Genomic DNA, 12,651 nt, shown 5'->3' with positions numbered 1-12,651 from the left:
GTGTTTAAATTCACCCTTTTTCAGATCGGAATATCAAATATTTTCTGCTCGCGCTTCGCGCTCGCATTGTTGATTGTTATAATAAAAATATATATTTAGAATGCCCAAATGCTAGGTCTATCTCTAACACGCGCACGCATGCTTATTCAGATATGCAGCTTGTTTTGGGGGTACTCCGGGCTGAAAATATTTAATCAAATACATTTTATAAAAATAAATAAATTTTATGAAAATCTGACAACAAATAGTTCAGTTATTTAATTCTAAATTTCAGCAATATTTTATAAAAATGGCGATATGCATGTCGTCATGAATATCTAATTGGTGAGTTGACATGGAAATCAGTCCCCAAAGGTAAGGGAGACCATCAGGGCCCGGAAAATTTGACAAGCCCCAATAAAAGGTTATCACCCTAAATGTTAGGTCATTTTAACCCTAACAAAATTTGACAAGCTCCCCTAAAAAAATGTTTTCTCCCAAAATGTAAGGTCATTTAGTCAAAAATACATGTATTATTTCGATTGTCAAGTGATTTCAATTCAATTTCAATTTTATTTATTTCACTTCCATCAAACAAAAACAAATTGTATACCATATATATAAAAATAAGTATTTGTATCCATTGCAAACAAAAACAATAATACATATGTTGTGAAAAAAACTTACACGATTTGGGCAACACATTGGAGGTTTTAAATAAGTATACTATTTTTCAATAGAAATTAAATTAAGATGGAAATGGAGGGACCCACTAAAAAGCAATGCTTGTACAATGTGGGCCCCTCAAAAATAGATAACAAAACCAATAACAGAGTACAAATACAGACATATGTAATCAAATGAGAAAAAAAAATAAATGAGAGAGAAATAATACAAGATATAAAATACGAAGATATACAAAAATATAGTTTGTATAGGACAAAACAACACGTCCTAAAATATATCCACCCTTCCCACCCCCCCCACCCCCCCAAAAAAAAGGAAAGAGAAAGGGGAGAATGCTTTGAGAAGATGGATGGGTGCTGCTAAACGTAGGTAGAACACATGCCATCGTGGACTCAAGCAAACTGGATTCAATGCGTATAAAAGGAGAAAAAATATATAAAATGTCCTGGAAAGAAAAAGAAGTGATGTATTTTTCTCCATAATGAAAGGCCCAAAATAGGAGGGGGGCATATGATATTGTGTCCCCCTGTCCCCTCTGGGATTTCCGCCCATGTGTGTTAAAGATGTTACATTCCCACAATCCTGTTTCTTGTGTTATTACAAGTATGGAATCAAAATTGTTTCATTTTTTCAAACAAATGTAAATGATATGTCTCCCTTATAATGAAATAAGTTGCAGCAAAGAATATCTAATTGACTAAATCAGTTTTCAATTCAACTGTTTTTGGTTCTTCAAGGGAAAATATTGAATAAACTTAATTCTATATAATGAAATACAGAATAGCAAGTGGGGATATGACATCATCAGTTTGCTCATTGAATATTGATGAAGACATGCTTAAAACTGTTTCACCGGAATAATGCTAATCTTTAAAATGCTATAACTTTCCTTGTCGGATTTTGATCAAATCTTTATTCTTATGTTCGTCTGATTTTTCTTTATCTGTCTGAACCAACTTACATTTAGTGCGGAGTATCAGATCAGAATATCAGAAAATTTCTGCTCACATTATTAATATAATAATATATCAAATTACCCATCACATTCTTGATTTACAAAACATGAATAGAATGTCCCGTTTATAGGTCTGAAATCTCAATTTTGTTTCCGCTCGCGCTTTGCGCTCGCATCCCATCCTGTTCATGATTAGAAGAGTGCTTAAGATGTCCCGTTTATAGGTCTGAAATCTCATTTTTATTTCTGCTCGCGCTTCGCGCTCGCATCAATTTTATAGTTATATACCTATCCTCTTCATAATTAGAAAAGTACTTAGAATGTCTCGGTTTTTTTTTTTTTTGGGGGGGGGGGTGAAATTTCAATTTTGTGTCTGCTCGCGCGAACTCGCATCAAATGTATAGTTATATACCTATCCAAATCATAATTACAAAAAGTGCCTAGATTGTCCAGTATTTAGGTCGGAATGTCAAAATTTTCAGCTCGCGCTTCGTGCTCGCATTATTTGATTGTTGATATATGCATCGTCTTAATGGGTTACTGCAAACAGTCCTTGTAACACGTCCTTTTGGATCAGGCCACAGCGTATCTAAAAAAATATATGCTCGCGCTGTTCACGTTCGCAGTTATTATATTTGTTCCATACGCATCTTGTTCAGGACCACAAACATTGCTCAAAATGTTAAATTTTCTGGACAAAATACATAAAATTCCCCCTAAAAAACAGCCCGCGCTTCGCGCTCAAGTTATCTAATTATATATCTATGTTCTTTTATAAGATGAAAGCTAAGATACATATATATATTATATATATATATATATATATATATATATATATATATATATATATATATATATATATATATATGTGTGTGTGTGTGTGTGTGTGTGTGTGTGTGTGAGGGTGTGTTTTTGTGTGTGGTGCCCTTAGAGGTGTGTGTGTGTAACCTTTGAGGAGAGCTTTCAGCACCCCCACTGAAAAAATCGTTCCCAGGTCCCTGCAGATCACCTCTCAAGCCGAATCATTTCCCATGCGTTGACATGTACACAGCATGCAACAGGCCATAAACCGTCTAAATTTGCGGAGTTTTTTTCTTTTTCTTTTTTCTTTCTTTTTTCTTTTTTCCTTCTACATAAACGATATGCCTCTAGCACACAATGAAACGGGCAGTATGTTTTACTTTTCCGCAGAAATGGGGGTTTGCCGGGGGGGGGGGGGGGTACACTTCCATTGATGAGTGGATACCAGGCGCGACCATGGGGTTTCGAAAAACACCCTAAACAAGGGAAGGTCTTTTCCAGATTATGAAAATGCATCTCTCAACAAGTATTTGGGTTGTGACACCCTACAAGTAGTGGAAATATATCCTTTTTCAGTATTTTAATCATTGTTTCTCACACCCTCATAACGCTACATAGGCCTATACGTATACCCGTGCACTCTTTCCCTTTTTACGTGTGGTCGCGCCTGGTATCCACCATTCAATGGAAGTGGGTCCCCCGGGCGGCCTCTCGAGCTCTGGGAGGAACCAAATTTGGATTTGGAAAGTCGTCCTAAATCAGATATATCGCTGTTACCATAGTAGCAACCAGAATTTTGCACACGAAACTCAAATTGAATGTTTCCGTTCCAGATGCGAAACGAAAAAAAATCTCATGTCACACAATTTGCATTAAAGGACGGAGTTTTACGACCATGACGACGTGCCCAAAAGTCTCTCCCAAAATGAACTACCGTTCTAAATAAGCGTACGCGTCTTCAAACGAAAGGTCGGGTATATGCCAAGAGCGTCCGACGCATATTGTCGCAGTCAACGCATAATGTCGTAGTTTTTCTAACTCATAATATCACATGTCGCAACGCATAATGTCGCAGCAAACTGTCAACGCATAATGTCCCATTTCGCAACGCATAATGTCACAGCGGTATTTTCTTCAGGACTCGAGCTACAGATAAGGTATAAAATATGCTTTCACTTAGTATTTTGAGACACGAGAAAGAAAATGAAATCATTTGGAAATCAGGATTACTCTCTGTATGGATATTTATCGGTTTATTGCCATTTCGTTTACTGCCTTTTTCCCCACTATCGCATGGTCTGATATAATTTCGTCTACCATTAGTTAGTCAACTATCAACATAGTCCAATAACCATTTCGTCTACTTACCATCTCGTCTAATAGCCAGTTGGTCTAATAGCCGTTTTGTTTATTATCATTTAGTCTAATTGTATTTTTTTCAATTGGTCCAATATCCACTTTGTCCATTATCATTATGTCTGTTACCTCTTGGTCTAATAGCCAATTGGTCTAATAACCACTTGGTGTACTCTCATTTTCGTCCATGTTCCATTTGGTCTAACTTCGGTTGGTTCGCTATCACTTTGTCTAAACCCATTTCGGCTAACATTCATTTAATATCATTGCCATGGGTCCAATAACCAATATAGGTCCAATCACCCATTCTAGGACAATTACCCCCTGGACAATTACCCCCTAAGGACAATTACCCCCCCCCCCCCGAGGACAATTACCCCTGAAAAATTACCCCCCGGAACTTTATCCGCGAGAACAATTTCCCCCAGACAATTACCCCTTAGGAAAATTAGTTGACTAACTAATGGTAGACGAAATGATATCAGACCATGCGATAGTCGGGAAAAAGGTAGTAGACGAAATGGCAATATACTGATAAATATCAATACAAAGAGTAATCCTGATTTCCAAATAATTTCATTATCTTTCTCGTGTCTCAAAATACTAAGTAAAAGCATATTTTATATCTTATCTGTAGCTCGAGTCCTGAAGAAAATACCGCTGTGACATTATGCGTTGACAATTTGCTGCGACATTATGCGTTGCGACATGTGACATTATGCTTTAGAAAAACTACGACATGATTATGCGTTGACTACGACATTATGCGTCGGACGCTCTTGGCATAAGTGGGACCTTTCGCAATCATCACGGACGCTAGTATTAGGGTCCCCTAACACAAAAGTTAACGCTTAATCATACACTTGATTTTTAAGATTGATTGTGCATTACAGTCAATAGAATCAAACGTAGAAAACTGCTCTACGATCAATGCTAAGCTTTGTGTAACAGGGGGTTACAGGCCCTACAAATCTGCTTTTCGTGTGCAAAATCCCTTTCCGCGCGACATCCGTACCGCATACATGCATGTATATTACGACTGATGGCTGGAGATATTCAAAATGCAGGACCTAAAATAGATTTATGACATGGATAAGAAAGTGGTTTTTCAAACAAATCGAGAACATATTGAGTGAGGAAAAACTTACCGAATGAAGGCTTAAATATAGATCATTACAGTCCATCGAATCGATATTACATTTAATGTGGATTATTCGTGGATCACTGGCAATTGATTTCATGGATAAGATCAACCTCTCCAGCCGAACATTTCGCATGCGTTGATATGTACACATCATATGCGATACCTTTGAACTCGTTTCCTTTTGTTTCTTTGTTTCTTTTGTTTACTCCTTATACACAAACGATATGCCTCTCGCACACGATGTGAGGGGCATTATGTTTTACATTCCCCAGAAATGGGGATTAGATTCAAATTCCGGGGGGACCACTTCCATTGATGAGTGGATACCAGGCACGACCATGGGGTTTTGAAAATGCATCTCTTAACAAGTATTTGGCTTGTGAAACCCTACAAGTATTGAATATATATCCCTTATTTCAGTATTTTAAACATCGTTTTGACACCCTTATAACGTTACATAGGCCTATATACGTAACGTACCTGCCCACTCTGTCCCCTTTTACGGGTGGTCGCTACTGGTATCCACTAATCAATGGAAGTGGGCCCCCCGGGCGGCCTCTCGAGCTCTAGGAGGAGTCAAATGTGGCTTTGGAAAGTCGTCCTCAATCGGATAAATCGCTGTTACCATAGTAGCAACCAGAATTTTGCACACGAAACGCATATTGAATGTTTCCGTCGCAGATGCGAAACGAAAAAAAAATCTCATGTCACACAATTTGCATTGTAGGATTGAGTTTTACGACCATGATGACGGGCCCAAAAAGTCCCTTCCAAAGTCAACTACCGTTGTAAATAAGCGTCCGCGTCCTCAAACGAAAGGTCGGGATTATCGGTTGTAACAGGCCCATATCAAAAGGTAAAAGCGCACTTTGTAGGAAGGAAAAAGACCCTTACGAGAATAAAAACTGTGCATGCACTTATTAGATGAAAAGGGCGCGTTAATTGAATGTAGAGTAATACTTTAATATCGCCACTCTGCCTCGGGAGCGTCTTTTGTGATTTTAACACAATATACATGTATTTCCAACAAGGAAGTGATCTGAGTGGTTTGTGTTATTCATGACGTTAGTATTTCGTTATGAAATTCATCGTATTCTATATGCTAGTAATCGAATGATTACCAGTCAACACGACCAATTTACATCTAATCACTTCACTTTGATTGCTCACATAACAGTTGAAAATCCGTATCTATTATATTCCCAAAACAGTAAGGCCATCGAAGATAACATATTTTCATCTCGATCAAATCAGAGTTAGTTATATTCGAAGACCTTTATGACGAAGTCTGTTATGATACAATATAAAAGTCGATTTATCATGCAGTATCCCAATACAATTATTTTGTTCGCTCTCATCGATTCTCACTGTAAAACCCGGTGCACACTACATGATTCTCTGCGATCCGGTTTTCACAGAATTTGTTTTAATAGTATTTGATCCGAAAATTAACAACCTATAAAATCTTAACGATCAAAGTTCCGAATAGTGTTATGAATACTGAAATCGAAACTCCAATCTATTTTGAGCATCTTTGTCTCGTAAAGGCCGGGTTACATCAAAGGCAAATTCTCCCAAATAAGTTCGGACCGATTCTGCCCGAATACGGCCTGATTCGGATGTTTTCGGTGGATTCGAACGTTCCCGAATTTTCTCGCATTCGCGGAGGGAGAACAAGATACTCCCGAAACCACCCGAATACGTGTATTTGGATGAATTCGTAGCTGATTCGCTTCAGGGGAACGTTTCATAAAGGACTTTAGTCCCATGTTATCCGACAGTTACTATAGTAACAGTGCCTTTCAGCGAATCAGAATCAAGGAATTACAAATTAACTACAGACTACAGCATCATTTCTGTTTAACGTTCATCATTTTCTATGAAATAACTCTTGATTAACTCCTTATGCAAATGGACAAAAATTCAAGAGAAAAATAGGGAATCACTTTTCAACTACGAAATGACTAGGGAAAGATATAACAGCTTGCAATTGAAATCGAACAAGCGTAAGGCGTACTGAACTTACATCTAGACTTTCTTACTGATAAATGTGATATGAGAATGGAATAGCGTAGTGTAAACAAGAATATTTAGGCCTTTTGAAAATATATCATACTGTCAACACACATTACATAATTACATGACAAGCGTTCTATCGTGCTGCAGTGCATATACAAGCTTTGTAACAGGCGCAGGAATTTGTCGAGAGTAAAATATATTCACGTTGTGTGATAAGTCGAGAAAGCGTTGCGATCGAATAAGAGACTTTCCATTTTAGAATGCATAATTGGGCGAATTCAGTTTTCTATTCCAGCCATGTTATTTTGTATTTTAAAGAAAAATGAATTCATTCAACTTGAATTAGAAATATCAATTACTTGATGCATTGAAAAAAAAACACTTTTTCTGAAAAGGTGTGAGAAGTAACAGTTTCTAGGCCGCTTCTTCTCCTAAAAATGTAAGGGTGGGACACACCCTGCACCGGGATTTACACCTTTGATAATGCTCGATTCATAGATTATGTGCTAATTATAAAAATTAGAATCCTCGTTTTCTCCATACCAGCTTACTTGAAACGAAATCACTTCAGAATTATTCGACAGGTAGTCTATCATTGGTGCGAAGATTAATGGTAAGATGTTTGGTCAATTCTTTGAAGAAATACTCCTGTCCTCTCACATCATCTGTCCAGTAAATATAAGGTCTGCCATCGCTGAGGAACAATCTCACCAAGAATGGCATCTCATCATCTGAGATGTCCTCACGGAAGATCACCACTACGAATTCTGTTCCGGTATCGCTGACATGGTCCATTGCTGTACGGAATTTAAGTATAAACCATCGATCACGAACTGCAGCTCTGCTGAGGATAACGACGGTCTTGTAACTGTGGCTCACCACGTAGTCAACTGCGTCTAAGTAATACATTCCCAGCACGAGTTCATCATCGCCAAAGACATTTCTCTGAAATTGCGGAAGCCTTTCTGCCATAGCCGGTTGGAGATGTTCGCGAATCCAGTCTTCATCGTCATCATAAAAGATGACGTTCAGATCAAACTCATAGTCATTATGATCCCGAGCATCTCGCATCTCTTTGTAGCCAATGGCTGCTAGTTTTACAAGAAACAATTTGTACCTTAACTGCCAACGGTTGTGATAAGTGATTCCAACGATTAAAATTAGGCAAATGATTGCTAGGGAAGGAAGGAGGATGGGGACGATGTCGATGCTGCAAAAATCTTTAGGATCAAAATTAATCAAGTGCTGGTTCTGTAGAGGCTCTAAAGAATCCGATGCGCAAATAGTTTTTTTGGAATTCTGGAGGATAAGTGATCTGCTTAACCAGTTCATGAGCCAACTTAGATCACAGTTACAGCTTATAGGATTCATCGAAACATCGATCGATAAAAGAGAGGAATAGATCGGTTTGAAGGCACTTTGGTCAAAACGAGTTAACTTGTTATTTGAAAGAAGAAGTACTTTTAGCTGTCGGTTACTCAAAAAATTATCTCTCTCGAAGGCCGTCAGAAAGTTGCCATTTAGATCGATTGTTGTTATCTGAATTAATTTCTGGAATAGAGTAACCGGTAACTGTTCAAGTTTGTTATTTCTCAGTATTAAAACTTGAAGCGATTTCACTCCTGTGAAGGCTCCTGGATGAATGTCTGAAAGATCACAGTCTTCTAAGTTAAGATTTTCTAAAGCTGAGAGCTGTTGCAGAACTCCCGGAGGCAAAGTATCTCCACCTCCTAAATTCGATAATAGATTTTTGCTCAGATTCAAAGTCCTGAGGTTGGACAAACCGTCGAAAAGAGATTCATTCCTTAGTGGGTTCCATAGGTTGAAATGAAAAATGCCCACATGCATCATCTCTAAACGTTCAAGAAGCTGCATATTACTAAAAGCATAATTTGGTGATATACGACTTAACGATATCATATCGTTAAGGTAGAATGATTTTAACCCTGGAATCATCATGCTTTGAAAGTCTACGATGTTGCATTCAGACAAATCAATTAGTTCAATACTCTCCAGATGAGCAAAGGAATCGTCTTCTATGTAGTTAAGAAATTTGTTTGAGGGCATATATAAGTGCGTAAGGTTGTGCAGGCCCATAAACGTATATACATTAATACTAGTCAAATCATTATAAGATAAACGTAACTCAGACAGTTCCAATTTCCATGACCAGAGTTTTCCGTAGTTATCTATGCGTTCAATCTTGCTAAGTGTTAAGTCTAATACTCTTAGATTTTGCATGCCGAAGAAAAAATTGGGTTTGATGGCAACAATATCGTTAAACCCAATGTTAATTTTCTTTAGGCTTGTTAGATTTGAAAAAATATGAGGAAAGAGAGCGTGTATACCATTCAAAGAGAGGTCGAGTAATTCTAAAGAACAATCTCGCAGTGGATCAAATAGACCTGGCGAAGAGAAACTAATCTTGGTACCAGATATATCTAAATTATTTATTGACGAATGAGAGATTCCGAGGAATATGCTACTCATCGTCTTTGTAGTAATTGTTGAACAATAATGAAAACTCAGAGATTTCACATGAAGCGCCGCAATGACTTTTGCATCTACTGATCTGATGGAGTTAACAGATAGGCTCAAAGAATCAGTATTGCAGGAGAAGTTAAAAGTATCTTCTGTTAAGCTTGCTATCATGTTATATCCAAGATAGACTCTCTTTGCCCCACCACACGAGCTTAAATTTACAACGGTGAGCAGATTATGCTCAAGGTTCAAAGTATCCACAACTGGACTCCATGCCAGCAGATCATGAGGGATTGATTTCAAATTTGACCAGGATAGATCTAAGTACAATAGCTTTCTTGTGTATTTGAAGATGCCTGTACCATGTAATAAAAGGTTGGGGTTCTTAGAAATGACCAGTCGGGTTAGATTCTTCAGAGGATGGAAAGCTGTAGATTCTATCACCCCCATGTCGTTACTGGAAAGATCAAGCTTCGTGATTAGAGGATATCTGGTAAATGAAGAATTCAGTAGAGAAGATATGTTGTTGTTTTCCAGTTGTAGAACCTCGATGCCATCTGGGAGATGTTGAGGGACAGAATTAAAACCCATGTCACCACACATAGCAGTCTTTTCTTTTAAATCTTCATGACATCTTCGAGGGCCTAGGTTTACCTGTGTTGCAAGACTTTGTGAACATTGGATCAAGATAATTGATACATGGAGAAGTAGGGAGAAATGAGCCATGATGAATCATTCCAGCCTGAAACAAGAGATCGAACATAAATTCTACATGAAATATGAGGGGTTTTTCTTTAAGCATAATAATAAACCATTTGATAAGCTTCTTTTTTTTAATTGTTTTACCTGTATATGACTTTTAACAGTTTATTGATTTATTGGATAGATAGTTGATAGTTAAAAGTTGGCATTAAACAAAACAAATTATTAGACATATTAGAGTCGGATGGAAAATGAATTGAATGAAAGCTGTTTTTATTCATGGACACCGCAGTGACATGCTGATTATATTACTTAGGGAAGAAAAAGAATAGTCCTGAGCGTTTTGATATTTTGCATAATGATCATTTTCAACAATATCGTAAGTAGAATAGTAGTAGTATTAGAAGTATTGACATTGTTATTTTCATTATTATTATTATTATTATTATTATTATTATCATTGAAACTATTATGATTATTATTATAATGTTGTTTATCATCGCCATCACAATCAACTGTGTTTAGTCTATAGGAAGGAGAGGCTTTGTTCAGAATGTTTGGTCTATCACAGTTTATTATGTAAAACTGCAAATTGTCGGTTATGGCTTAAGTACCCAAATTGACCCTTAAAGGTCAAAATTAAACTTACACGAGGTCAAAATACCTTTGAGATGTTTATTTAAAAGATTAATACACAAATGTTAGGCGCCACAGCACACACTTGTAACGATTCTGGTAACATTTGAGGTAATTTAGGATAAATTGAACTGATGTCATTGGTCATTTGGGGCGGCCAAAAGTGGCAAAAAATGACTATAAGATATAAAAGAGACATTGAGACTGATATAATTTGAAATCAGCATGGAATTCTTCCCAAGCTGGACCTTTGAATGCATTCCCAATTGATAATAAAAGATTATAAACCATGCAAAAGACCTCAATTTCCTGCCTATTTCCACAGTTTATAACGCAAAACTGCGCGAATAGTCAGTTATGTCTAAAGTACCCAAAATGACCCTAAAATGTCAAAACTGACAAAACAAATTACATGAGCTTGATAGCTATGATCCAGCGCACATTTTGAAAATAGATGTGTTTTTCTAAAGACATCTAAACGTAATTCCGATCAATATTTGTAACCTATTTCGGACCAAAAAGATCATGAAAATTGTCATTTTGGGTCAAAACATGGCTAATATTGCCACTTATATTGTGATTTGGCAAATGAAATCACTTTATCTGGAATCTGGGTGCATTTTTACTGAGGATAGACCCTATTAATTGGATGTGGTTTCAAAAACATTCTTTTGAGGGACCATTTTCCAAAGAGTGGTCAAAATAGTCATTTTGGTAAAAAATGGCCAAAATGTCGTGAGGACAATCAACAAGACTCATTTTTTGAATCAGCACAAAACCTTACCCGGATAAGCTTGTCAAACCTTCCCAATCAAAATTCTGAATAATGCCCCCATCTCAAAGAATTATTTTGCAATCACGATTCTTTTTTATATATCATTACATTTATTCAAAAAAATTGAACATCATTCTAATGTTCAATGGAAGAGTATTAACATACGTCCAAGAGTAGTTTGAACGAATGGTGAATGTTTTGAACACGCATTATGTTCATATATACTTCATATCTAATGTAGATATTAACTAATGGAAACAAATGTAAAGAAAAAAAAACAAATTAAATCATATCTAAAGACAAAAGAAGGACAATGTTATATTTACCGTCGTTTTTTCTGACTCCGAGTTCTTTTGCGTGATCGAAGTATTCGTACTAATTTAACAAATTGGAATTGGCGCAGCTCGTCGATAGACGTCAACTCTCAGTAAGTACAGGATAATCATTGGCTTCACGATACCTCAGTAAGACAGGGAAGTAAAATCTCATGATGAAATCCACACTCAAGATCAGTGGCGTAACTACGGGGGGGGGGGCATGGGGGGGCACGTGCCCCCCCCAATCGGCTGGCAAAAAAAAAAAAAACGGGGAAAGGGAGAAAAAGAGGGAGAAAGGAAGAGAAATGTAGTGGGAAAGAAGAAATGATCAATTTTATATTATATCATAATTATGTTATATTACTGTATATTAGGCCTACATAAACTTTTTTTGTAATAACTTTATGAAACATGATTTGCTTAGGGCTCATGTCTTTTTTCGGAATACTATAGTTTTCAAGTATATTAGAGAGATGTGACGTTGTCAAATCCAGTCAATATACACCAAATAGGTTTCCTCGCACTTTGAGCTATTATTGTTTTATGTAGTGACATATGCTTCTTTTTCATGACTACTTAAAGTGATCGCCCCATTTTAAGGTCTTAATATAAAACATTTCCTGTCCCTTTTTCTGATCTGAATATCAAAAATTTTCAGCTCGCGCTTCGCGCTCGCATCATTTGGTTAGTGAAATACGTACTATGGTCTTAGTGAATTCCTACAAACAAGCCTTAGAATGTCCCTCTTCAGGTCTGAATTACTTATATTTTCAGCTCGCGCTTTGTGCTCGCAATATTT

The 12,651-nt window shown here is 36.9% G+C and overlaps 1 protein-coding gene across 1 annotated transcript; it reads right to left on the bottom strand.

Annotated features, from left to right (window-relative positions):
- Positions 1–7,514: 7,514 nt before the first annotated feature.
- LOC121413058 (toll-like receptor 4) lies at positions 7,515–8,816 on the bottom strand. Its single transcript, XM_041605819.1, has one exon. It carries the CDS (start codon positions 8,814–8,816, stop codon positions 7,515–7,517), a length of 1,302 nt encoding a protein of 433 aa, XP_041461753.1.
- Between the last annotated feature and the right edge of the window lie 3,835 nt (positions 8,817–12,651).

The sequence above is a fragment of the Lytechinus variegatus genome, chromosome 4, assembly GCF_018143015.1.
Source record: "Lytechinus variegatus isolate NC3 chromosome 4, Lvar_3.0, whole genome shotgun sequence".
NCBI lineage: Eukaryota > Metazoa > Echinodermata > Echinoidea > Temnopleuroida > Toxopneustidae > Lytechinus > Lytechinus variegatus.
Note: the sequence above shows the minus strand (reverse complement) of the source record. Positions and strands in the feature narration are given on the sequence as shown.

Coding starts and splice junctions, on each gene's coding strand:
- LOC121413058 (XM_041605819.1), bottom strand. CDS start 8,816: ATGCAGCTTCTTGAACGTTTAGAGATGATGCATGTGGGCATTTTTCAT.